Genomic DNA, 27168 nt, shown 5'->3' with positions numbered 1-27168 from the left:
AATGAGGATAATAAGAATTCTGATAATGAATCTATTTTGAAGATTAATTCTATACTTTAATTCTGTTGAATCGTCATATAATGGCTCTCTACATAATCAACATTTTTTCGGACAGATAAAAACCACTTTTTCATTCCAAAAAAAAACTCTATGATTCATTATTGGTAAATAATTCTTCAGTCTTTTACAGTGCTTGATACATAAGTAGAGCGATGTCAGTCAGGAAGAAAAGACAATTTTTTATGTTGCTACTCTGAAGATTGTCACAAAAGTGGCATGAAACTGCCAGTAGCAAAATAAAAAATTGTCTTTTTTTTTGACCGTATGATTCAGTATTTAACCCTTTTTGAAAAATATGTAATATTGTTATATTAATGGTAATAGAAAATCCAAAAATTTGTACAAAATTAGATATATAGTTGTTATACATTTTTACGTATTTAATGCATTTCTCATAGGAGATAAGAACCATTTGGGTCACACTTAACCAACCGAACTCTAAAGTGACTAGAATCGTACGGATTTCGAAAAATATAAGCCATTCTAGTCTTCTTTTTAGAGTTCGATGGATAATATTTTCTATTAGGGTTTTAAAAAACAAATTTAACAGGTTTTAATTTTAATCGTGCAAGTTTTTAGTTTTAAAAAAATGTCTTAATTTATAGTGTAGCTTGGTTATGTACTTTTTGTTTTAGCTCATAAGCATGTGTTTTAATTATCTTTCTTTAGTTAGTTTATCGCATGATATATACACCATGGAATAAAATTCACAAAGTAACATCAACTTTTTATAAATTATTTGTTGGGAGTACTACCCTAACCCCCTCCCCCCCCCCCAAAAAAAAAAAAGAAAAGAAATTGAACAAATTTATACCTTATCTGAGGAAGAAGTCGGAATTTGGGCGGGGGATCATGTAAAAGTTTTGGGAAAATCGGGTGGAAATTTATCTTAGGAAATTCTTAGTAAGAAGGCCGAAAAATTACTCAAATAGCGCCGACTTTTTTCCCCTAAAAAAGATCTTTGTTTATTATTTATCGTCCGTCGTCTTCTTTCCACGGCTAATTTTGAAGTTTTGAGTTTTTTTGGTATAGCTGTTACACGATCCTAAGATGAAATTTTAATGCGTATACTGTAGTTCAGTAGAATTAGGCTTTTCCTTTACTTTTAAACAAACCAGCAGTTGTGGACAGTGCTTCTCTGAGACAAACAATATATTTGAAAGAAAATTAAAATTACGACAACTACAGTAAATAGGCATTTAAATAGAATTCAAACTCCCAAGAGAATCTAAACATGTAAATTGCATGTCAAACGTCAAAACCTAAAAGATGATAAGGATTTTAGCAAATATCGTCTTCTGACTTATAGTACCTTATCGGGGAAAAAAATGTCGGAGTTTTATTTGGTCGGGGTTTTTTTTCGTCGGGGAACAATTTCGTCACCTAGAGGCGTTTTCCTCACTTTTCCCCGACCAAAATTTCAAATTCGTCACTTCTCCCCGACCAAAATTTCGAATTCCTCACTTTCACCCGACTAAATTGTCCAAAAGAAATGGGTTCCTTCACTCAACGATGTAAAAGGGACCTTAAGCAACTAGGACGGCGGTTGTAGTGAGAACTGTAGCATCCAACAATAACAAATCCCTTTTGGGATCAACATTTGAATCACAAAAAGATTTCATTCTTTTCATATACTTTTCTCATGAGAATACTTAGATTTAATTGGGTAATTACTGGACGTTTCAAAATAACAAGGCGACTTCAAAAACATGTTTCGACGTTCTCTCTAAGACGAAGGCGGTAATAAAAGAGTACAATAATAATTAATCATTTAAATCACTCGGGAGATAAAATATTATTTTTCACCAAAGTTTGCTTTTGTTAAAGTCCATTCACGTGCTATTAAACCATAGTAAAATCGGATAAAATTTACCATTAGATTTTAATATTTTCTCCACGTACTCCCTCAAGTCGCCGTCCTAGTTGCTTAAGGTCCCTAAAAATAATAGATAACCAACTTGCCTTGATTCTCAAAAAACATCCGTGTTACGGTTGTAAAAATATTAATCATCGTAAAAAGTGCAATTAAATAAAAACTTGCTTCATTTGCAACCTTCTATTGGACAGAATGGATCACGTGATGTATATTTTTCCAAAATTTGGGTTAGAAAAAGTGTATTTTCCTATAGGCAGCCTCACAGAAGGAATTTTTTAATTAGATATTATTGTTCTATAAACATTCATCTGTTTATTTTGTATCAGGCAACCTTCATGCACTTTTCATTCGTGAGATATCGCATTTCAAATCACATATATTTTTCAGATAACAGCATTTTATGAGCGTTTATTTATCCAGATGAAGATTAAGTGGTATCAGGCCGATCCGTAGTCCTTTTGTCTAAAGATTGGTACCTTTATCTTTTGAAAAAAATTCCAAAATTTGCAGTAAATAACAATTCAAATTTTCTATCAATTCAGTGGATGTCAAAAAGTGTGTCAAAATCTAGCTAAAAGCATAACACGCACTGCACACAGAGCTTTTTAATAGAGTGCTCATTTCAATAGGAGAACAATGGTTGTTCTCTTGGGAGAATTGCCTTCTAGAGGTAGTTGGTTATCTATTATTTTTACATCGTTGCTTCACTAGCTCGAAAATGGATCTTGTAATTCGACGTTTAAAGGGACATTAAAGTAGTAAAATGTAAACATTGCGCGAACCAGGTGTCATTAAAGAGAACAATTAAAATCACGTGTCCAAAACAAACTTGTAAAACAATTGAACAATCAAAATTAGCCATATTTGGTTTGATGTTTTATTTTGACATGTGACATTTGTTTTGATTTTGTATCCGCTGCATACAGTTTGTTTACAAATTTCGCAAGTACTGTTATGTCCCTTTAAAGCACTAATTTCGGTAAATAAAGGTGTAAAAAAATTAGATTTGAATTTTGGTTGCGGTATAAAATTTCGGGTAAATGTTTTGGTCGGGGATAAAAAAATCGGGTACAAGTTTTGGTCGGGTGATAAAATGTCGGGGAAATATTTCGTCGGGGAAAAATTTCGTCACCCCTTCAAATTATTTTCGTCACTTTCCCCCGACATTTTTTCCCCGATAATGTACAGTACAGTATGGTGTATATTTAAAAGCCAAACATTTGTCTCTGAGTAGAAAGTTGTTTAATTGAAAAATGAAATTCGAATATTTTTCTATTTTCACCTAAAATTACGATTTCGCGTTATTTCAATAGAAAATCTGTAAAAAAAATTAAGATAAACGTTAAAAGTATTTACAAAATGTCGGATTGATTGTAACTTAAGTTTCTACAAGCCGATTGGTGAAGGGTTAATTTAGCGGATATCCTAACCTGGGATCAGATTGTGATTGTCTTCTGCACACCACGCTGAAGCTCTAAAGAGATGTGTGAAAACAAAACAATCTGACAAATATGTCATCTCGAAATCGTAAGAACCACGCTTGTCTAAAAGGACTGGGTATGACAACAAAGTTGCGTGATTGTGTTTGAAAATAGGGCTCCGTATCAGACAAAAAGATTATTTTTTGACTTTCTGGTGCATAACAAGATTCTTGTTGTAGAATTTTCCGCTGGAGAACTATTTTCCTCAGATGTTTAGTTTTCAAGCGCCTTCAGAGGTTTACCGTGTCCGTAAGAAAATTGTGAACAACTGTTATCAGGTTAGGATATCCAGGCTGTAAATTATTTTTTCATTTTTTATATTTCTGGTTTACTGCTATCTGTCAGTTAGGGAAACCATCCAGGATCCTGCCATTCTATCAGCCAGCAAAAACTAAATGACACTTATAAACTTAAGTTTCTTACCATTTTCCATCGAAAACATTACTACTTACCAAAGCCGGAGACCAAAGCAAATGACCTTCCTTGATAAGGACGCCCTTTTGGATCTATTGTTAACTCATTTAAAATGGTGGACAGAGTTGCGGAATGATAAAGCGCTCACTGCTTTGAGGGTGGAAACGCCACAAAACGTCCAATATGACCAGCCAACAGAAGGCGAGTTTGTTGCCGCGCGAGTTACGTCATGCACTCCACCGTAGCGAATGCGCAAACGGCATTTCACAATTATAAGAAAATCTTATGTGCTTAAAAATTCTATTTGACTTTGAGTGCTTCATTGAGGATGAAGAAGGAGAAAGATAAAAAATGCTCTGGTTAACTTTGTATAAATAGGTGTGTTCTATCATTGTTGAAAGTTGGAGAAATTTCTACCGACGCAGAAACTTTTTACAGCAAATTAAAGTCACAGTCTGCTTATAATGATTATGTTTACTATTATCGTCTCGGCAAAAAACGGTAAAAAAAAGACGCAAACGTAATTTTTTTATGAGTGTGGTTATGATTTTTTTGATTGCGGCCACGTACAGGAACTCGCGAAATGTTTCTAACTGTCTGTTCTTACTAAAGCGATTTGCTTTCCAATATCGGAAGGCACAACATGCGTTCTTTGTTGATTCTATAATTGGGCGAAGCAAAACAAAATTTCCGATCCTGGGCTTATGAGCATCCGTGTTGCAAATAGCAGAAACATCAAAATAAGAAAATAATGCACAGCTTGGATATCTAGGCTAGGGTTAGTTGTAATGACCAATGTTACTTGTACTAATCTCGAAATCCCAGGCCTCGGTCCAAAGAATAGAAAAGAAGTTGTATTGACCCCACCCAGCACCTTCCCACCAACCAAATTTCATTAGTGAACTACGTAATAAAGAGCGGTTTTCCTCCAACAGGCTATATTGGTCCCTGACTCCCATTTTTTCTGCCGCAAGCATCGGTATGCTGGTTAATACTTCCGAATTCTCAAATAAATCTAAATTATCGCGTTGGTATGTGCAGCATACGACCAACAAAATAGTAACAGTTTCAATATACTTTTTCAAAAATTATGTCACGAACATCACTTGCCTCGTATTCAAACAATTACCATGGTGATTATGAATAGAAAGTAGTTTTAATAAAATCCGCTGGGAGTTAATCATCATGGCAGTAATTTCAAAACAAGGCAAGTGATGTTCGTGACGTAATTTATGAAAAGGTCAAAAAGCTATCCAGAGTTTAAGACTGATATCAGTGTAGTATAATCCAAATGATGCAATCAAATTTAATGATGCAATCAATACATTTCAGCTGTATGAACAGGCTCACGACCACTACGTTTCGATTTGATAGAGCAAGCCAACAAGACTACACCAATAATAAGGAAAATAACACCGATAGCTAAAAGAATCATAAAGTTTGGTCGGCGAGTAATAATCCTGAATCGGTACGGAAGTCCTTTTCGTTTATAGAGATCATCTTGAACTTCTTTGATCCAGCCAAGCGACCAAATAATGTTGACATTGTCTTCATTCTAATAGGAAAATGTGGTACGTGTTATTTTAAGTTTGAGCTAAAACGATACAGCTGATACTCTCTATAATTCGATTTTCAAGGAACCAATAGTTTTCTTCGAACTAGAGAACGGTTAGAATAACAGAAATTATTTTGTGTGATTTTCAAAGTGAATGGACTTATGTTAAGTTCGAGTTACAGAATATCTCGAATAATAGAGGTTTGAATAAGACAGAGTTGAACGCAATTTGTCATTTTGCCATTTGAGAGACAATATTTCTTAGCTTATTAGCAAAAAGGGCAAAAAAGCTTTGTCAATTTTTCGGCAACTGATTTTGGCAGCAGTTGCTCTGCTAGATACAGCAAATGAAACAGGCCAGTGTCGGCGAAACATGGCTGTATGATTGTTGATAAGCGTAAGTTAAGATAGCATTTTTCCTATCTGTAGGTAAAAATGATAGCACCTTTATGCTGACAAAGACGAATAAACAAAATTTTCAAAACTTGTGCTCGTGCGACGCTGAAAGGGGAGAAAGTTGTTCATTCGGCTCTTTTTCAGGTGTTCCCATAGAAAAATGACGTCATCTTAGTACATGCTAAGAATAGAAATTTGTATGAGTGGTTTAAATACCTTTTGGATGAATTTGATTTGGTCAGAATTTTCAGGAAAATTGAAACCTTTTGTTAATAACCAATATGAATAGGAAGAATCGAAACATCGACGGGCTGTATATTTATCCAGGGTGAGCTAGAAAAGTAAAAAAATACAGTTTTACCAACAATCTTGCACGTAAGGAAAAATATAATTTTTGACAGGATTTTTGGACCTGGCATTTTAGATAATGTGAGCTAAAATTGAGCTAATTAACTCAATACTGCAGTATCTAGGAAGTTTTCCTATTCAAGGCATTACTGGTTTAGCATGGTACGCCTGTTTAAATTTAGACTCGGTAATTTTTCTGCAGAAAAAAGATGGAAAACTTTCTACCGAAACTAAAAACAACGACTGGAATTTCAAAAAGTCAAAATTTGTTTTAAAGCAATGAGGAATACGCGATAAAGTACATACCTCACTCCATTTTTTGGCACATATTTCATCTCTTTTAGCGCGAAACTGTTCAAGACCAGCGTCACTTGAAAGCTTCATATATCTTGCTACATAAAACAACGTCGATAATCCCTGGAAACGAAAAAATATGTGGTTCTTGGTAATAGTTAAAAATATTATAATTTTGAGTTTTCTATATTTCGAAACGCGGGTAAGTTACAGATGAGACAGAAATGATTAAAATCTAGCTCAATTGAAGTTAACAGTAAAATAAAACTCTGTAGAAATTAATAATTTCTACCAAGATTTTCACCAGCAAGCTAGTTAAGATATCATCTGTTATTCAAGGGAATAAAGAGGACGAAAATGAACAATGGTTTAAACAGTGTTGCAACCGATTGTGTAAATCCGGACGGAAAGTTGAACGTTGATGAAATTTCTTTCTTTTAATGCTTACAATTGGAACAAAAATCTAAGTGAAAAATCCTAATTACATACGGAACACTGTATAGTTAGTTGCAACACTGTATAAATTATAATCAAAGAAACAAGAAATTCAAAGCAGAACTTACATAGAAATTACCATTGACTGGTGGTTGAGAAACATCATTAAATCCAGGACCAGTTGGATTCACACGATAAACTTTTTCAAATAAGCTTGCGCATGCGTTCTCATCACTGGTGCCACGGAACAAGAACGTGGTTGCGTTGACAGGTGGTGCGTTAAAAGAAGAGCCTGGTGACGAGAAGAGCATTGTAGGTATAAAAAACTATGTCCCTTACCTTCGCTTAGAGCGTTACGCGAAGGCCAAAGCCTGCAATTGTCTATAGTGTATGCTTATTGTGTGTATGAAATATGAGAAACAAGAATTGTTAAATATTAATCAAGACGATTATTTAAAAGCAATTTCTGTAACATTTAAAATCTCAACTCGGTTTCAGTTTATGGAATGTTCACTTCCCCATAAAAATTGTCCCTGGATCTTCCTGAAGTTAGGCTGAATTTGTACAATTTAAATTTAATGTGGAAAAGAATTCTTCGAAATGATTTTTCAGGTTTTTATCCTGACTTTTTTAAAAACAGTTCCTTGACCATTGTAAACCTTGATATGAATTAAACCTGGAGCAAATGTGAACAAAAGAAGTGCTATGAAATACGTCTTGATACCGTGGTCAAAACTGTGATTGTGAAAAGGCCATCTAATACTTCATTTGGCACTCCCTGGCCTTATAAAATGAGCAGATAATAGAACTTTTCATAAATTACGTCACTAACATCGACTATCTCGTTTTCAGACAATTGACCGAGGTTATTTTTATTCGCGAGAATTGAATTCCTTTTGATTTAATCACAATAGTGATCAATTCAAAACGAGGCAGAAAGTATTTGCAAAGTTATTTATGAAAAGGCCTATCCATTTATTGATCACATACCTAATTCATTACGAGCATAATCACCAGACACACAAGCAGATCCATAAATCTTATCCACCGTAATGTTTTTGTTATAACCAGAGAAATAACATGGATTGTCTATTGGTTGACTTTCATTGAGTGAAGTTGAATTCTAGTTAAAAGAATTGATGAAATTTATTTGTCATTACATAAGGGTTCTATTACCTCATAAGTAAAAACTTGATAAAAATCGACCTCTCTGTTCCCCTGGTTCAAAGTAAAAAGCTGATAAAGATGATATTGATTGGGAGTTGGATAATTTCCAATTTAACTTCCCATTTGCCTATGACTTAGATTAGGGTTAGCAAACATCAAGTAGTCAGGCGGCTGAGAAATAAAGGTGAGTCGGTAGATATAGGTTTGGCGTAAAATTATGGCTAATCCTCGAATAATAAGTTTTGGGGAAAATTTGTCCCGATAAATACAATATTAGCATAATTAAGTGAGGATCGTCTACAACCATAACTTCAGGGAGAGAGGGAGGCAAAAAATATTTCATCCTCTCAGCTTTCAGTTACAGCGTCGACTTGAAAAAGTAGTTGCGATGGCCACTATGAGCATGACATCACGCGGCTATGGGCAAAGTAGACTCAGTTGGCGGAGGGCGGCCACCCAGCCATGATGTAGCGCTTATCAAATAAAAGTTAAACCGCGATTTAACATGTGTTAAATCCAAAATTACTCATATAATTTCGTACCACAATTTAAAGCCATAACTGTACAGGGGTCAAAATAGAGCATATGTATGAGAAGATTTAAGATTTGAAGGTAAAATTTCGTCAGCGAGAGAATAATACACTTTAAAAAGGACAGGACCTTTCAAGGTTGTCATCTACTGACAGTGAAAATGATACAGTGGAGTCTCCATAACTCGAACACGCACGGGGGACACAAACTTGTTCGAGTTAAGGAAATTTCAAGTTAGGAAGATTGGTTTATAAGGAGTTATAACCTGAAGGGGACATAAAACTTGTTTGAATTAGAGAAACTCTACTGTTACTTTCAAATGCACAAATTACCCCAATTTTTAGTTTCGCGAATTATTCTTTTGGAAGCAATTCTATCGATACAGTGGAGTCTCCATAACTCGAACACGCACAGGGAGCACAAACTTGTTCGAGATATGGAAATTTCGACTTATGGAGTAAACAGAAGGGACAAGAAATTTGTCCGAGTTTACAAGAGATAATCAAGTTATAGAGGTTCGAATTGAAGAGTCTCTATTGTGTAAACTTACCAATAAAAATGCATTTACTCTTCTTTCAGCCTCGGTGACACCAAAACATAAATAGGATGTTCTATACAACAACTTTGTCCCTTCTGTTGTTTTGATTTCGATGACATTTTCCGTTGAAGGTGTCACTTGGCTTTGATCCGGTTCAAAAATAAATTGAAGTGATGTACTGCCGAGTTCGACGATTCCTTTACGGTTTGCAGCTGCCTACATAGGTAGAGTTTAGATGCTATATATTAGATAAGCGAACCTTGGTGCAGGGATAGAGCATCCGGCTACGGTTCGCAAGGTTGTGGGTTCAACCCCCAGCCGGGTCATACAAAAGATTCTCAAAATGGTACTTGATGCCTCTCTGCTTGATGTTCAGCAATTAAGAGAGGGATCAAGGTTAAGTGGAGAAATCCAGGGAGAAAGAGTGCCGCCCTCCCCTACCTTCGGGTAGATAGCTATCGAAAGAGGAGCCTTAGGGTCGCCTCCGACTGCGGTCGCAGACTTAATCGCTTAGATGCTACTGGAATCCCTGACTTAAAGACCTGATGGACCTGAGAGAACCATTGGATTTCTGATTTTAGAACTAAAGGAGTGTGAGAAAACAGCCTCAATGGAGCCCCAGACTCTCCTACAATCTCATTCCCACTGAAAAATTGGAAAACAAGCCCTCCAAAATCACCCAAACTAGTTTCTTCGACCTAGAGTAATGGGTATTATTATTAACGTTTATTAAAGTTTTTATTTTTTTATCAGTTTTCTTTAATAGAATTCCTACCTTCATAAAATTGACAGCATCCCAACTCTTGACAGCTTCTTCACTTCCCTCAAGAACTTTGATGTTGGCGATTTTGAATGAACTTTTTTCCAAAACATCTTTGATCACTCCCATCGTTTGATTGTAAAGTGTTTTATTCTGAAGCCTTTAAGAAAGAAGATAATGGTTATTCTACCGGGTGCGCCAAAAAGAAGTTTCTCTCTTTTAAACTACTCTCGGGTACCTAATAGCCGGGGGGTTTGGAATAAGCAGGGGGGTTGGAAAAAATTTCAAAATTTAATAAGCAGGGGGGGGGTTGGAATAAAAATGTCCTGGGTGGAAAATTTTCGAAAAAGAGGCTGATACAGCAGAATTAGGGCAAAAGAGGGAACTTTCAAAAAAAGTTTTCCCAAAAATCAATAAGCGGGGGGGTTGGAATAAGAAAGTCCTGGGTGGAAAATTTTCGAAAAATTAATTAGCGGGCCCCCCCCCCCGGCTATTAGGTACCCGAGAGTAATTTTCTCGAAATCTAAAAGTTTTAAAAGAACCATTCCTATTTCATTAGAAAGAAGAAAGATAAACTTAAATTTTGATGGTTCATTTATTGAATTCGATTCATTAGATCAAAAGTTTTGCTCAATTGAATAAAAAAGTTACTTTCGGAAAATGCTCAAAAACGTTAAAAATTGACCTATCAAATTAAACAGAAGCATAATTACATGATATATCAGTATTTTCATTTCAGCCATTAAAAATGAAAATTAGCTGTCTAAATATGACCTTTTGTTATTTAAAGGAAGGTTGAATTTCAATGAAAGGAAGAAAATTCGTCGAAAAAGGCCAAATAATCTTATAAAATTCATAAAAATACATCAAATATGGGGTTCGAGGTAGATCCAGCCTTACATAGACTTTATCCAGTCTAGAACCAAAAATCTGAGGAAAATTTCGGTAAAGCTAAATTAAATTGATTTTGATGAAGATTTTAAATCATTTCGACCCTTCAGTTTCAAAATTTATGTGTTTTGTTAAGTAAAAATGCTCTTAATCATGTAAAGCCTATTGCGATTGCTAGTTTTATAATAAAAATTTTGATAGGTCGATTTTTAACGTTTTCGGGCACTTTCTGAAAGTAACTTTTTTATTCAATTGAGCATAACTTTTGATCTAATAAACCAAATTTATCAAATGACCCATCAAAATTTAAGTTTATCTTTTTTTCTTTCCAATGGAATAGGAATCATTCTTTTAAAATTTTTCGATTTCGAGAAGATCAGTTTCAAAGAGAGAAACTTTTTTGTGGCGCACCCGGTATATCGGGTTGGACTTTGAAAAAATGTTGGCTAGCACTCCCCCGACTGACCCTACCTTGACATCTGATGCAATCAAATAAATTTATGTCTCATTCTATCTTACCAAGGAGCTTTTATTTAAGAATCTTGATCTTACGCTGAAGAATCGTGAATCATCTTGCGCCTCTTCCGTTTCAATTAAAAAATACCCAGATGTGAATAGAGCCTTCAAAGAATTTTTCCGACCGACCGGCCGACCGTTTTATTGTGAAATATAAATAGAATCGCAAAGTGCTCAAGGAAATTCGAAGAAATTTCGAGCGAACTATCGAGAAATGAAGAAATAACTCATAATTGCTACACTGTGTTTCATGCTGGTGCTATCTTCAGGCAATGCAGTGTATTGTAAATTTAACTTCAGCAATATATTGTAAATTTCGATCAATCATAGAAAACTCACATACCGTAATAGTCTCATGCCACCTGTTGCACCAAAATAGAGTGGAATAACATCACGATCTTCTATCAAACGATTTTGAAACGGTTGTGATAAGCAGTTAGTTAGTTGATTGCGCAATTCTTCATAAGTGTCTTCGTTGTAATGATCGATACCTTTCCCTAAAAAATGTTGATTTTTTAATGTATACCGTCACTTGGGCATTCTTTCATAACCTTCAAAGAATTTTTTCTAGTCTGCAATTTCTAAATTATGCTGGAATGCAAACACATGTTACAACTCTGTCTTCTTTACACTTTGAAAGTGTGCAGTCTAGGAAAGTAGGCTAGGAAAGGAAGGAAGGAAGGCTACTCAAATTGAAGGAATTCTAAGAATAGGAAGCACCTCTTACTTTCAAAATTTCACAACATAAAGAACGTAATTTAGAAATGAAATCCATTGACCGAATTTATAGCCACTATTTACGAATATAAAATAAAAATTCGTAAATCTACAAAGTTATACCGCTAGAAAGGACCCGAAAAAGATTCAAAAATACCTTCACACTCGAATACTTTTCCACCAAGCAGTCTGAATTTCTTAGTCTTTTCGTTCATATTATAAAGTGAAAGCCTTGTAGCTGAACCTCCGGCATCTATCACTGCACCAACACGATCCTATGAGAGAGAAAGAAAATTAATGATTAGAGTTGATGTGGTAACGATTTAAAAGGTACCTTATCGGGGGAAAACTTCGTCGGGGAAAAGTGACGAAATTTTGGACAAGTTACGAAAATTTTCCCCGGCCTTAATGCGTTTACCAACTACCAGCAAGTGACGAATTTTTTCCCCGACGAAAATTTTCACCGACGAAAATTTTCCCCGATAAGGTACTTTCATTGAATGAAATATCCGTAAGCTGACGCAAAATTATGATTAAAAAATTGATTCAGGAATAAATGAAAGACAAGTGAAAAAGTCTTTACATCTCAGTCTTTACATCAACAGTCTTTATTATCGTTTTGGGTTATTGTGAATAGAATCTAGCCAGTGGCGGCCTGGCAGGGGGTGCAGGGTGTGCAGTGCACCACCCAGAAAGATTTAAGAGGGGCGCTAAAAGAGCTTTTCAAGGGGGCGCCAAAATTTTGTTGATGTTTAATTGGGCGACTTGGCGCCCTTCGACAAGCTTATAACGCCTTCTATAAGTGCAATGTTAATTTTTTCGCCTGCGGCGCTGCAAATTTTCTTTCCGTACATGCACATGAGTATCATCGACGGTCGGGAGTATGTCATCTTGACGGTCGGGAGTATCATCGACGGGCGGGGGTATCTTAAACTTATCTTAAACCTTGAAATATCGACCCGACCGGGGTTCGAACCCACCAAATGAAAGAGTTTCTGATCAGAAACCCAGCGTGCTATCCGTTGAACCACACTCGCATAGCAGGACACAAAATTCGGATATACTTAGTGAATGACAAAAAAGACGGGGGTGATGTTATTATAATATGGGTAAAATTGCCCCTTTTTTAACCTGACTGAAATTCGAGCCGTTACTAGGCCCAAGGCGCCGAGTATGCACCTGGTACAGTGACAAGCCGTTACTAGCAACCCTGACCTAAGCAATTCCAAACAACAAAAACAAACAACAAAGATGAGATACTCCCGACCGTCGATGATACTCCCGTCCATGTACGGAAAAAAAATTAACTGCGGCGCTTCGTTTTATTTTACACTCTTGCATCCTTTCTCTTGACTTTTTTAAAAACTACTCTCAACATTGAATCGTGAAAAGTCAAAGCAAAAGAAGTGTTGTGAATCCACTAGGATGCTCACCTTCAAAATGAGAGATTGAAACTTGATAATGCTCGCTGTGGTTTTTGTGGTCTTATGCTGACTAACTTTCTCCTTTTTAGAAGATCTTTTAAGCTGTTTGACGTTTCTTACATCAAAATTTTTTGTCTGTGTCGCCAAAATTGAAAAGAACCCCTATTCCTACCAACCTTCAAATTTTTGGGGCCTATTTTAGCCATATTTCTTTAATGGAGAGTAAAGTAAGACCAGCGGCGCAAAAGTTTTAACATTATCAGGTAATTTTTCTGATAAAGTTTTAGAAAACAAAAATATTGACCAAATCGACTTGCTAGGTATAAAATTTCCATTTCAAGTATCAACAACTCATGTTTTTTATTTCAAGAGCTTTATTTTTGGGGCTAAATCGGTATAAGATAAATTGAGGCATTTTTAGACATTTTACAAGTTGAAAATAGAAAGATTTTTCCTTCTTTAGAAAACTATGACATTTGAAATTACAACAAGGAAATAGATATCAAGTTATCATTACCACCACCTTCGTATAAATAAAAATTCTTAAAGATTCTGGGCGTTACTTTCAACTACTTTCAACTTTCAACTGCTCTTACAGTTTAATATTTCCACTAAATGATGGAGGGCGCAAGTAAGGACAAAAGTACCAGGGGCGCCAATTTCATAGTTTGCACCACCAAGAAAATTAAGCCAGGCCGCTACTGGAATCTACCTGGGTATTGCCTGCTTTTCTAAAGACTTAAACGGTCAACACAATGCTTAAACAATATCATTGTTTCGTGGAATTGGAAACATAATAAGTGTAAAATATCTAGATTCTAATGCTCTTTACATATATGAAGGGATAAGAATTTCTATCTTACTATATTCTATCAGAAGAATTGGGTGGCAGAGCAGGAGTGTGTATTTTGTCCTTATTGGGACTCATTAGCACTGGGTACTGCACCCTGGCTGGCCAGATCGCTTTAGCCAGTATCTCTGATGCACAAAATCACTTGTGGTTCAAATTTAAAGAAATAGTGGACAAAAGTAGACATATAGATTAAGGCTTTTCTCTGACAGCCCCACCCATTATCATGTAAAAATGATATTTTCCCAAATATAATCTTTCTTACAGCTTTTTGGTATCGAAGGTCTTCAGTTTCATCTTCATAATTCAAAGCACCATAAATGATAAAAAACAGACCGGAAATTATCAGAGCGATACTGATCAACATGAAAATGCAGAACCATCTTTTCAACGTAACTCCACAGCTACACATCTTTGGTTGAATATTCTATCTATCCCTGAAACGTAAAACATAAAAAGTGGATACTTTATCAGTATCTGGGGGAGGGGGTACTTAGGCAAGATGGGTGCCGGGTACTCTTAGGTGCCAAATAAACGGGGAGGGGTTCGAATAAACGGTGGGGTTGGTTAATTTTCGAAATTTTAATAAACGGGGGGACCTAATTGCCGGGGGGTTGGAAATTGTACTTCTGAAAACCCAAAAATAAGGTAAATATTGGCTAAAATTAGGCTTTTTGGAGCAAAATAAGAGGACTATTTTTTACAAACTGAAAATATTCTTAAAAATTAATAAACGGGAGGGTCCTAATAAGGTCCGGGGGGTTGGAAAATTTTCGAAATATTAACAAGCGGGGGGCCCGTTTATTTGGCACCTAAGAGTACATGCGAACCATAGGGCCCCCTTTTCACACACTTAAAAAGTCCCTCAAAAGAAATTTGGGCTAAAATTTTAAAATGTTGGCTGAAATTTAGAGTATATACTCTCTCTAAGGGTGGTAAAAACGTCAAAAAACGAACAAAGTTTTCGAAATTCAGTCTCTCAAAAGGTCGATTTTCAAATTTCAGAGATACCTGTCCTCTCGCAAACCTAATATCCCCCCGGATCCGTACTCAATGGTTGGACAATATTGAATTTGTGAAAGGTATTGAGCCGTTCCATCTCCCGATTGAAAAAAAAAGAATAACTGTCTACATCGCCAGTTTTCGTAAGTGAAAACAGAACTCATGCAATACGTAATTTTTGTATTATAGTTTTAATTGTGTTCCATCACATTCTCAGAAAACCAAATAGTCATAATTTGTTTAATAACGACCAACCATTATCGACTAATTAACACACAATCATAATATCTCATTAATATCCTTCACTCAGCAAACACTAGAATAAAACGTAGTAAACTGAATTTGTATCTCGACGAACATCAATTCAGTTCAACTTTCTTTTACGAGAAAATTTATCACGATTGACATTTTGACAAATCTATGACATCATGTCACCACCACAAGATCGTATCTCTCAAAAAGACGCTAACACGCTGAATAGGCACGATTTTTTAAGAGATCGTTTATCAGACTAACTCGAGTCGTTATACTCTGACGTATCTTTTCAACTAAAACATTTAATATACATTTTTACTAACATATTCATAAATGCTATATCTCTGAGGTGGAATCTTTAATATTTCTTTTTTACTTATATCAGAAATCTTTCGGTGAAATAAACAAGGCTTGACAGTAAAAATAATATCATAAAACTTTGCTTCAAAATCAAAATTTAATTCGACTTTTTCTGATATTTTTCAGAAAGTAGACCGTAGTTGGGAAGGAGATGGCTTCTCTTTCCAAGAGATCAACCCCTTACCCTCTAGGTTCTCCTCCCTCTCAAAGTAATAATCAGCATAACTGTGAGATTTCCCTCCGCTTTCAAGCAGTACTGAATTCAAGGTCGTTTGAAGTCTTTTTATCAGGCATTTCTCAAACATAGTCAAAAAAGATGACATAACTGTCTCGTACATATCATAGCGAGCGACATATAATTCTACCAGCACCGGTTCAACCAAACTTATCATAAACAACATTGCTAACACAACACTATGAACCAAGAAAACTCCAGTGAATCATAATAACAACACACACGCCTACCTATAAACAAAGAAAATTTTGAGAAGTAAAAAATACAACTCATCCCATCCCATCGTATCAGAATGTCGTTTGTTTATTTTATGAAGTTAATCCAAACATAGATAAAACGGTAATTATGATACTGGCCTTATAAAAATGACGGAATTTTTAAAACACGTAATCTGATACTATTTCCTTATAAAGCTATGTCCAGGAGAGAAATGACGAGGGTTTAGGTCATACTATACTAGTTGACGGAATTTTTAAAACACGTAATCTGATACTATTTCCTTATAAAGCTATGTCCAGGAGAGAAATGACGAGGGTTTAGGTCATACTATACTAGTTGATGTCAAGTTATCGTGTAATGTCACTTTAGCCGGGAAAGGTTAAGTTAATAGCGGATTTCAAACGTAATTTAAAAACCTCTAATGTCCTTATAAAGACGTCATGTAAGTAGATAATTTAGGAGAGAAAGTATGTTAAAAACAAGATTGCAGATATGGTGCTTACCGAAAATTGACGAGGTGATGAGTATTCTGAAATGCCTTGAGTGAAAGTGAAACCTCAAACCTGGACCTAAAAAGTGAAAAGTAGCGTAATTGTTGACAGTGATTATGATACCTATTATGATACTCTTACAAGTTATAATATAGATGAAAGGGTATTATTCAACGATGTGAGTGACTAGAGAAATTTGAACCTTTTTTCACATAAAATTTTACCTCTCTTTTTAAACATTGAATAAAAAGCACAACAATCTTAAATAATTCGAAGATAAAAACTCAGGAAAAGCTTAAATGTTGATAACGAAAAAAGTAAAAGAAACTCACATGTTAGCCTTTGGTAAATATTGGGCAAAAGAGCTTTGATTCTTGATAAGGCAGAGGTTGATGGAATTGAATGATGGTTCGATATTAGTGGATCAAGTCAATGTTGTTGTTGGAATGTTAATTCTAAGTGGATTCTCGAAAATCCCCAAGAGTTGGATATAAATTTATTCATTTTTGACTCATTAATTTGTATTTTGCTCATTACCTCAGGAATAACTTAAGAATTAAAACTTTTAAAACAGTTGAAGAATGTCAAAAGTTCAAAAAACATTTCAATGCATTGTATATAATTATTGCAAAACTCACTTAAAATCAACAGATATTTATTTAAGTAGAACTTCACTTTAAAGTTTTAGTAAAAAAGAGAAGGTATGTTAAGAGGTGATGTCTTGATTTGAAATAATGAAAGGAGAAATGCCTGGAAAAGGCTAATGATATAATCTTTAATAAAAGACATTGATTTTTTTCTTTAATATAAAAAAGTCATACCGTGTGGAAAATTTTCTATTGTCAATAAAGCATTATTTACACTCAATTCTGTGCGAGTGCTACATTAAGTGTATAAGGGTATAACTACATGCTGATAATTTCCAAGCAATAATAATTTAGACTGTGTGGATTCGTTCAGATCAACCCTGATCAGGTCCAATGTAAACAAAGCTTTATCGTGCAAAACACTAATGTAGACATATCCTTAGGAAAATACGTACACATAGAAATGCATTTTGCTATTAAATGAATTCCTTTTTCTCGAAACTTTACAGTTAGAAATTGAAAAATTCATTGGGCGTCTTTGAGTCAGTCGAACCAAGTTCTTGCTCGAACATTTGGTACATCAGAGAAAAGAGGGCCATAAAATAGGAGGAACTTTTTTAGTTATCACAGCACAGCAAACTGTTTTAATATGAAGAGTTCTAGGCTACTTAGGTACATATTCTACACTAAACAAACCTTTGGTATTGTAAAGGATATATCGCATCTAAAGAATAAAAACATTAACAAAAAATAATACTGACATATTCTTTTCAAAAAAATACTAACAACAACTCGATTAAGAGGCATGGCTATTGTGTTTTCGAATGTATATGCATGTATTTATATTAAGCTTCACCTACTTTTCAAGAAATTCGTTTATGAGAAAATGTATATAAATCAACAAGTGTCCTTTTGTTGACAAAACATATTTCAACATTTTCCAATGTGTCATGTTTCGGAGAGTCTTTAGATAAAGAGGCAGCAACAGAAAAAAACTTAAGAGTAATCAAAATTCTAAAAAAAATAAAAATTAATAAATTGAAAGTATTTTTTAATAGACAATTCATAAAATTGATTATCTGTTAATATAGATTAATTATAATTTTTATATACAAGTCTTTTTTGGGATCTTATACCCCAATTTTTAAGAACAGAAGAAAAGAAAATGTTAAGAGCTGCTTCATATTAGAGAAAAAAACAACACTAGCAAAGAGTATAAGGTTTATTTCGATTGGGAAGATATCATAATAGTAAATTTTTGGGGAAAAGTTGCTACATAATCATAGAGCTAAAATTCCCCACCAATGACAAAGGTTTTTTAAGGGGTATTTGAAACAGAACCGTAAACAAGACATAAAATAATTCAACCCATTGCTCAAATTGCTGTATGATACTCATGCCATTAGAATCCTTTACTTGCTTAGGCAAAAAATATTCACTTATTTTGATTTTTCTTAAAAATGCACCACTGTGTGAAAATCTTCCATATCATTATCTTCATCTTCATCTTCTTCTTCTGAAACAATGCACTGTTTACCATATTACTTTCTTCATTCATTGATCTTTGTAGGTGTTGCTTTCAATTTGCATAATGTTCTTCATTAAGATTGACCTTCGATTTGACTGACGGTCATTTGGCAATAATAACAGCTTCGAATCAAGTTTAATAATCCAACAATAAATGCACCTTGAAAATTAAGAAGAAAATGATGTAGAAAATGTTGAGCTAAAAACAACACAACCTTGTTCTTCATTTATAACAAACAGTCACAGAAGTAAAATAAGCATTACAACTCCAATGGTATCACTTTTCTCGATGTGATGACAACTCAAATTATGGTAATAACGATATACAGAGAAATTCATTGAATCATAAATTGACCCATATCGAATAGTGCTACCATTAGGATAGCACTTTTTACAAATACGATAAATTTTTGGGTAAAGCTTAGGCCAGAAACAACAACAAGGCCTAACTATTATTATAATCAAAGATATCAGCAGAATAATGTAAAAGCTTACCAATCCAAACAACATAAACCCCTAAAAAGAAAAACAAAATGAAAATAGAATGGTTGTATTCCAACGTTCTGACAGGTAAAATGTCAGAAACAGGTAGAACTTTGGAACGTTGTTTTTGAAGAAAACTTTAAGGCTAAGTCAAAGAACAACAAAGAAAATATCAGCAAATTACCTCCATTCTTTTGAGCAATTTCCAAAGTGGCAACCTGAAAAATTTAAATAATAAAAGGTTATTGATAAAGTTTCAGATAATGAGAACATAAAGAAAAATATTAGGAAAAATTGACAAATTGCAAAACTAAATAAACCCAAATCTTCACAACTTTAGTAAAACCGCCAGTAGAGAATAATCTCTCAAATAAGAGAATATAAAGAAAAATATTAGGAAAAATTGACAAATAGCAAAACTTTAAATCCAAATCTTCACAACTTTAGATATAGCTGTCAGTAGAGAATAATCTCTCAAAGAAGATCAATAAAGGTACAATTCTTACAGTAACTCCAACACCAGCAGTCAAGAAAAGAACACCAATGGCAGCAAAAATAATGGCCCTGTTCTTGGCAAATTTTGGTCCCACTGAAGATCTATACAAAAAAGAAGTAATAGGAAGTTAAAATCCATTTTGCTAAAAAAATTGACATAACTTATTATATGAGATTAAAACACTGATTGAACCAATCGGACAAACAATACATATAATTTTTTATTAGTAATTCTAAAATTCATATCAAAATATAATGACCGGACTTACACTCGTCGGCAGTATGGACATCTTGCCAAATGAGCAGTTGTGCGGAACTATAGAAAAAAACAAACCCAAAAGTTAAGATTGTGTTGCGTCTATAGAATCTATGGGAGCAAACACTTACAAACAAAAATAGAATGCTTTTTTTCTAAATCTGATAGATACTAGAACTGGGTCGAATGTGCGTAGGTAAAAAAGTTAGATCACTTTGCTAGTCTTCTAACACCACTAAATATAAGAAGTTTAGGAATTATGCTTTATCTTGAAAGACACCTCTCTCATGATATGAAGAAAACTAAACCATCACAGCTTACCACAAAAGTTTCATTACAGTGCCCACAAGTAACTCTTATTCTCGAATTATTGCCAGCTTGTACATTTGGCACCATGGGGCCAGTTGCAGCCGGTGGTGTACCACCAACGTTTATCACCCGTTTACTAAAAGTAACAAAACAATTATTGGCAATCAGTTTAAAACATATCTTAAAAAAAAGGAGCCAATGTTTTGAATAAAAATATAACCCAGTTTAGGCCTACAATGCACCAATTACAATGCACCAATAGATTTCCCTTGTTGGAATGAAATTTTTTGAAATAATGGACCTAGAGCTTATAACGTCAATTCTATCCCTAATATAAGATCTAATTTATTTCGAGAAATTTGCAAATATCCGACTGAGCATTAGAATGATAGAAGACAATATATGTTAAATACAAACCAATTAGGTCTTGGGCATGAAATTCTGGTAGATGTAGCACGACATGTTAGCAATGCATTACAAGGACATCTGATGTATTTTTTAGCAGCAGGTGGTGCTTTGATTGGCTAAACGAAGATAAAATTCATTTCATGTATAAAGAACTATTATATCATTTCATGAGAACCCTCTAAATATCAAAACACTTAAGTCAATACAATACTTAACAAACTTACAGTTGCTTCGTGACAGTTTGAACATTTTACAACTCTTTGTCCTTCACGTCCCCGTATGAAAATCAACTGCTGACAAACTCTGCAAACAACCGTTGGTTCTCCCATAACACCAGGTGGTGCGGGAGCTGCAGCAATTGCAGGCACCCCAGGTACCCCCTCATATGGGGGAGGAGAGTCTGTATAAGGTGGAGGTGCACCATCTCCACTTGTTCTGTTTTGATTTATTGAGGAGTTGGTGACGTCAATGCTGCCATCTAAAATTAAAACATAAAAGAAATCATCCCCTTTATATGAACAAGCAATGTGTTTTAAAAAAGTTTCATTTTATAGATATAGTTATTGAATTATTTATGCAATTAGATAAAAGTAACATTAACAGACTGCAACTGTAGCTGGGTTTCACCATATTATTGAACTATACTTTTTTGGTAGCAGAGCACAAAAAATTATAAAAATGGCTGCATCAGAGAGCATTTTGGCCAATCAGGCGTGAGAACAATTCCATGCTCCAGCAGCAAAAGAAATATTTCTATTTTGGATTTTTTTTGTTGCTATGGTAATTGTGAATGACACCTTTTCAAGTTGACATCTTTTATAGTATATCATCTTTTTTGTGTCGATCTATATAGCAGGCTTTGCCATTTAAAAAAGCCAGACGTGTGATCAATCACACTCCTAAAATCTGAGTTTTGCTAATTTAGATATGTAATAAGGCGTGCTATCTACCACTTTTAATAGTAAAGTCTAAATTTATGGTGTGTGCTTGATTGCACTCCTCTGAGATTTTAGGTGTGTGTGGAGGGGTGTGCATGTTGTTGCACGCCTGAAATGATATAGGAATGTCTCAATTCAAATAGAATTATGTTTGAGTAGAATGCCCTAATAAAATCAAAATTCTAATAATACAGGGTTGTCCTACAATCATCTGCGTGACAAAAAAATTTACTTCAAGATTTTAAAAACTGCAAGTAGGGGTTGAGTTTTAACATGAGACTTAAAGATTGAAGAACTTAGGATCTGAGGACCCACTAGGCTGAAAATAAAGCCCAAAAGCCAGTATAACCCTCCCAAATCGAAATATTTTATTAGATAAAAAAGCAAGCCTGAACATGTTACTCTCGCCCAAACTCTGCAAAATGCTAAAATACCTATGCCAATATATTCTGACAATGATAGTAGCGTAAAATATCTTATAAAATAACAATTTTGTCAAATTTGACCAAAATCTCTTTGCTATGGCATGGGTTTGTGTATTTGCTCATGTAGAAGATTTTGGGTATAGATTTTAGTTCCTTAATTTCTTGATCAGAGAGTTTTAGGTCATCATAATTACGTTGAAGCTCATTTCATTGATTTGAGGAAATTCTAGTGGAGGAATTTAATCTGAAGTTGGTTGCGTCGACATTCAGGCCCAAGATTAGCTTAATCGAAAATGAAAACCCAATGCAAACGAATGCAAACAGCTGATTGAAATTCGATCATCAAACGTGATCAAATTTCAATCGAATATTACGGCAATTTTCAGATTTGATTGATAAAAATTGTGTTCGAGTGTTTTAATGTTCGATTGTGTTCTTGTATCGTCTGAAAGTAAAAGTGTTTTCGATCTTATAAGACTCCTTTTTATTACCTTTTGTTTGGCCTGCCCTGGGTTGACCAGGAAAGTTTTGGAAACATGGGTTTGCACTTTCATTCTAGGGAGACCAAGCTCTATAAGTTTAGAACTTCGTATATGTTGAAGTAAATTTTGTTTTTTCTAAAATTTTGAGCATGGATATTCAGGCTAGGATTACTTGTCAATGTGTTGTGTCAATGTGTCAGCATTGTATTGTTGTTAAGGGAAAGATAAAAAAAGGGGTAAGACTAGCCTGGTTTCTAATCCTGATATATCGTCAACTGAATCGACGATCGAACCAGTCGAACTAAATCGAATGCAATTGAACATCAAAATTCTGGGTAATATTAATATTTGATTGGTTTGATTGTCAGTACAGTCAAGTATCAATATTTGAGGTATTATGAAAATTGCTATTTTTGATTAATTTTTGCCGTAATAGCTTTCGTTTTTAACATAAAATCTTAGCAACGGGTACCCCGGGCATAGTTACGGGGCATTGAGAAAAAATCCTAACATTGAATTTCAAAAAGATTCACACTATCATATTCTGCATTACAAAATACACCTGTTCTATGTTGGGTTTTTTTCTTGGTGTTTTGTAGGCTTAATTACCGTCATGCAAAGTAAATAAAACCCCCTAGAAATCTTTAGGTTTTGATAGGCAAAATACTTACATACTATTGTTTACTTTTCAGGTATTCATCCAATCAGAATTCACGCTCAGAAACTTTCAACCAATCAAAATTCAACCATGGCGCGGGAAATGATCCAATCAGAATCCCGAAGCTAAAGACTTACTGCCAATCAGAATTTGTTAGCGAGGGGTATTCATCCAATCAAAATCGCGTAACACGAAAGCGAAAGTGAAAGTAAAGGCAGAAATATATTCTTTTTTCAACGTGATTTGCATCTATTAGAAAAGAAAGAAACACCAATTTGTCAAAGATTTGTTTAAAACCACCTTATTTTTTGTTGAGTATCGCCTAAATTCATAGAAAAAATACGCATTTCAACATTAATCTTAGAATCTCTTTTATTGTTAAGTATCCCCAGGGCTCAACGCCGAAAGAAAAATAAGCGGGCGAAACCGCCCTCGTAGTTTAATCCCGGGATTGAAAAAACTTGGAGAAAACCTTTTCCGTACATATAATGTAACTAAGGAATTTTAAAACACAGCATTTAAAGTGAAACAAGATGGCAGAGAAGTAGTGATTGGAAGTTTTTGTAATTAGACAGCATGACAAAGGTTTGTTATATTTTAGCATAGCAAAGACAAACTCAGGAGGTAAGTAAATTGCGTTTTGACTGCTTTTAGCCATTTTTCTAATAAAGAATATCTTCAAACTTGACTTCACTGTCTGTGTTCGACTGCATTCGATTGGTTCGATTGTTGTTCGACTGCATTTGATTGTCGTTAGACTGTATTCGATTGCTGTTTAATCGCTTTTAGACTGCGTATGATTGCTCTATACTCTAAAGAAAGCCAATTTTCTATCGTAAATCAAAGAAGAGTGTTTGACGCCCTCTACACGTGCGTTTGCGTAGGGTAAAATGGCGAAATGCGAAAATCGAATTTGGCAAAATTTTTTTTAAAAATGACCCTACAAGATTTGACTATATCTTTTTATTCCATGGAAGAGATTACTTTCAAATAAAAAATGTATTGACAATGAATGGGTAAGCTTTCTAGAAATCTAAACATAAATTGCATAGCTTTTACCAAAAAATAGCACTTTAGGATCAGTCAAAAACCAGCTTTTTCCAATTTTCTTCAAGTTACAGGAATTAATTCCTTGCTTATTTTGATCTGAAATCTTCAGTAGGGGTGGCCAACATGGTTCCCTTGCTCATATCAGGGGGGGGGCGAGACGGGGGTAAGAGAATTAAAGTTTCTAAGTAAAATCTTAATTATCACCCAAAAAAGTGCCTTTTTTTGTCCATATCTTTTAAATAGATTGTCCCAGCCTTATCCCTCTTTCAGTAAAGCTTCCTATACCTTTTGTCCTTCAGAAAAACCAAAAATATTGGCCTAAATTGCTTGCTTTTAGTTTCTGTAGCCAGTAGTGTGACCACCTGTATTTCTATTTCAATTCGCGCGGGTTTTTTAATAGAGATGTCACATGACTCAAATCCCGCGCAGTCTTATTGGACTAGAGAAAGCGAAAGTGAAATCGCGCGATCTGATTGGATGAAAAAAAGGCCGCAGGAGTTGGAACCGAATGGAATTCTCTAGAATTCTCATTCTAAAACAAGATGGCGGCGAGAAAAGCACGTCTTTTGCTTTGGACGAAAGGTTGTAAATTCTGGTTGATTTTAAGGTTTTATCTTATCTTATCTCATTTACCGTGAGTGGTCCTAAATCCGACAGCCCTGCCTAATTCCGACCCCCCAAATAACTGTTATGAAAAAAATTCTATGTTTACAAACATTCCCTCTCCAAGTTGAACGATAAACTATTGCAAGAGCTCTCGAAACAAAACATCTAACAAGATGGCTATAATGTCAAGATGCCAATTAATGTAATTTAAAAAGTGTGAATTGTTATAAAAGTAATTACTTTTTATGATGAGTGTTACTGCTGTTGTACATATTGCAATAAAAAATTATGTTTTGTATAAGAAGCAATTATTGTTATTTCTATTTGGTTCAATTGGTTCAATGTATCAAATCTCTCAGTTTAGTTGACACTTTGGTATCTTCGTTGCGTCACAGTGTTAAAGGCTTGTTTTTATTTTAGTTTGTATCTTTGAAAGACCCCATCGGATTTAGGCTGGGCTGTCGGCTTTAGGACCTCTCACGGTACTTTAATTAGTAGAGTGTTTAAAAAAGCATTTTTTGTGCTCAAGGTTTATTTTTCTTCGCAAATTTTTGTCTTCAATCTTAAATAGATGAACGAGTATTTCACTGATGGTTATGATCTTTTCACAGAACATAGTAAAACTATTCAGGAGCTTAGACCTTTTTACAGAATTTCAAAAAGTCTGTTAGTTTTGGAGATATATTGAAAAGTTTAGACATGGGTAGTTCGCGTTCGTGTTTCGCGTTCCCAAACCAAACGCACGTGTCTGATGTCCCAAAAACATACAATCCACCACTTTCGTCATACTTTCTCAACAGTATGGAAAGGATATGATTCGTCACTGGTTCGTCGTTACTCGCTTTGGGCCGAATCCTTAGGTCACGGTTCAAAACCACATGTTTCCCGTGCAAAAAAAAGAAGCGCTTCAATGTTAGTGAAGCAAAATAATGGGAATTTGGTGGTTCGACTGGTTCGATTGTCGGTTCCGTTCGATTGAGATCGTCTGGGTTTATATTTATATAGTTTATATGCAGATGTACAGCAGGATAAATTTACCGATATGTGTACATTCCTATTCTACAGGACGCGGGACTCTTGATTTGTTAGAATGACACCTACGTTCTCATGAAAAAATAACAATACTTTTTACTTTTGTTTTCCATCAATGAATTTAGCCTTTACAAAAATGCTAAAACACAGTTTAGAAGGTCAAAGAAAGTTCAAAGTATCTTACCATTTTCATTTGTGCCTAAGTTTGGAGCTGAAGGTAGTGAATCGTTGTCATCTGTGTCTATCAGTAAAGGTTCTGTGTCTGTCGTATTCGCCATTTTGTTTTCTAATGTTTTTCTCCTGGTAAAATTTCTTAGAACCTAACCGTTTAACGAGATTTCGATATTGCTTAATTCATAATAAAGAATTCCGTACCTCGATCAGTTAGGTTCTAAGATTTTTAGTCATGTGAGTAAAAGTGAGGCACTGGAGCATCGACGCTGCAACGAGAGCCCCTCGACGCGGACCATTGCGTAATGTAATGCGTGAAATGTAGAATTAAAAGCTCGACAATACAATTCTTTTCTTTTCACAATTTCAGTTACCTGGCCTCTCGGTCAAGAAGCGGAGAAGGGGCGAGAAGAAGTCGGTTCTAAACACTATAATCAAGAACTATTGCAAATACTGTAGCTTGAAATCGAAGCAATTCAAACTTAAGGTGGTAGTCTACCGCCAGATTTCAAAAGTCAAAAAATCACATTTTTTGCAATAACTCAAGAACTTCTTTACATTTCGTAATGAAATTTTCAGGAAATGTATATCAACTATTAACATTTCTAAAAATAAAAAAAAAATCTAAAAATAACCAAAAACGGGGGTAAAATCAGCCAGGGGGTAAAATACTTTATTTTGCTTGTGTCAGGTTTTCTGAATAGTCGGCTTGACCTATGAAGTTAGTTTTTTTTTTAAATGACTAATATTTAGAAAAGGTCTGGAATGAGTGAAAAAAAAAAATCAAAATTTTTTTCCAGGGGGTAAGAAACTGAAAAAAACGCTTTTTTGAGATTAAAAATCAGGAAACCAATTTTAAAACTTTTTAATCCATTCATTCAATGCACAATCATTTAAGGAAACTTCCCTGAAAATTTCAAGTCTGT

The 27168-nt window shown here is 34.6% G+C and overlaps 2 protein-coding genes across 2 annotated transcripts; both read right to left on the bottom strand.

Moving 5' to 3' along the window:
* Nucleotides 1–5071: 5071 nt before the first annotated feature.
* On the bottom strand, nt 5072–15404 carry LOC136814018 (ectonucleoside triphosphate diphosphohydrolase 3-like). The gene is made up of 11 exons (XM_067070525.1): nt 15265–15404; nt 14519–14690; nt 12137–12254; nt 11606–11759; nt 9871–10015; nt 9108–9311; nt 7850–7982; nt 6988–7151; nt 6437–6547; nt 5999–6115; nt 5072–5386 (listed from the first exon to the last, which is right to left on the bottom strand). Exons 2-11 carry the CDS (start codon nt 14663–14665, stop codon nt 5150–5152), a joined length of 1530 nt encoding a protein of 509 aa, XP_066926626.1. The 5' UTR covers nt 14666–14690; nt 15265–15404; the 3' UTR covers nt 5072–5149.
* Nucleotides 15405–18653: 3249 nt separating this feature from the next.
* Nucleotides 18654–26398, bottom strand: LOC136814017 (type 2 phosphatidylinositol 4,5-bisphosphate 4-phosphatase-like). Its single transcript, XM_067070524.1, has 9 exons — nt 26256–26398; nt 21105–21358; nt 20890–20996; nt 20485–20608; nt 20177–20223; nt 19919–20009; nt 19597–19630; nt 19425–19445; nt 18654–19089 (listed from the first exon to the last, which is right to left on the bottom strand). The coding sequence occupies exons 1-9, from the start codon at nt 26347–26349 to the stop codon at nt 19004–19006; spliced, it is 858 nt and encodes a 285-aa protein (XP_066926625.1). The 5' UTR covers nt 26350–26398; the 3' UTR covers nt 18654–19003.
* Between the last annotated feature and the right edge of the window lie 770 nt (nt 26399–27168).

Source organism: Clytia hemisphaerica, unplaced genomic scaffold (genome assembly GCF_902728285.1).
Source record: "Clytia hemisphaerica strain Z4C2 unplaced genomic scaffold, Clytia hemisphaerica genome assembly, whole genome shotgun sequence".
Taxonomy (NCBI): Eukaryota; Metazoa; Cnidaria; class Hydrozoa; order Leptothecata; family Clytiidae; genus Clytia; species Clytia hemisphaerica.
The sequence above is the reverse complement of the archived record's forward strand: the minus strand, read 5'-3'. Positions and strand labels throughout refer to the sequence as shown.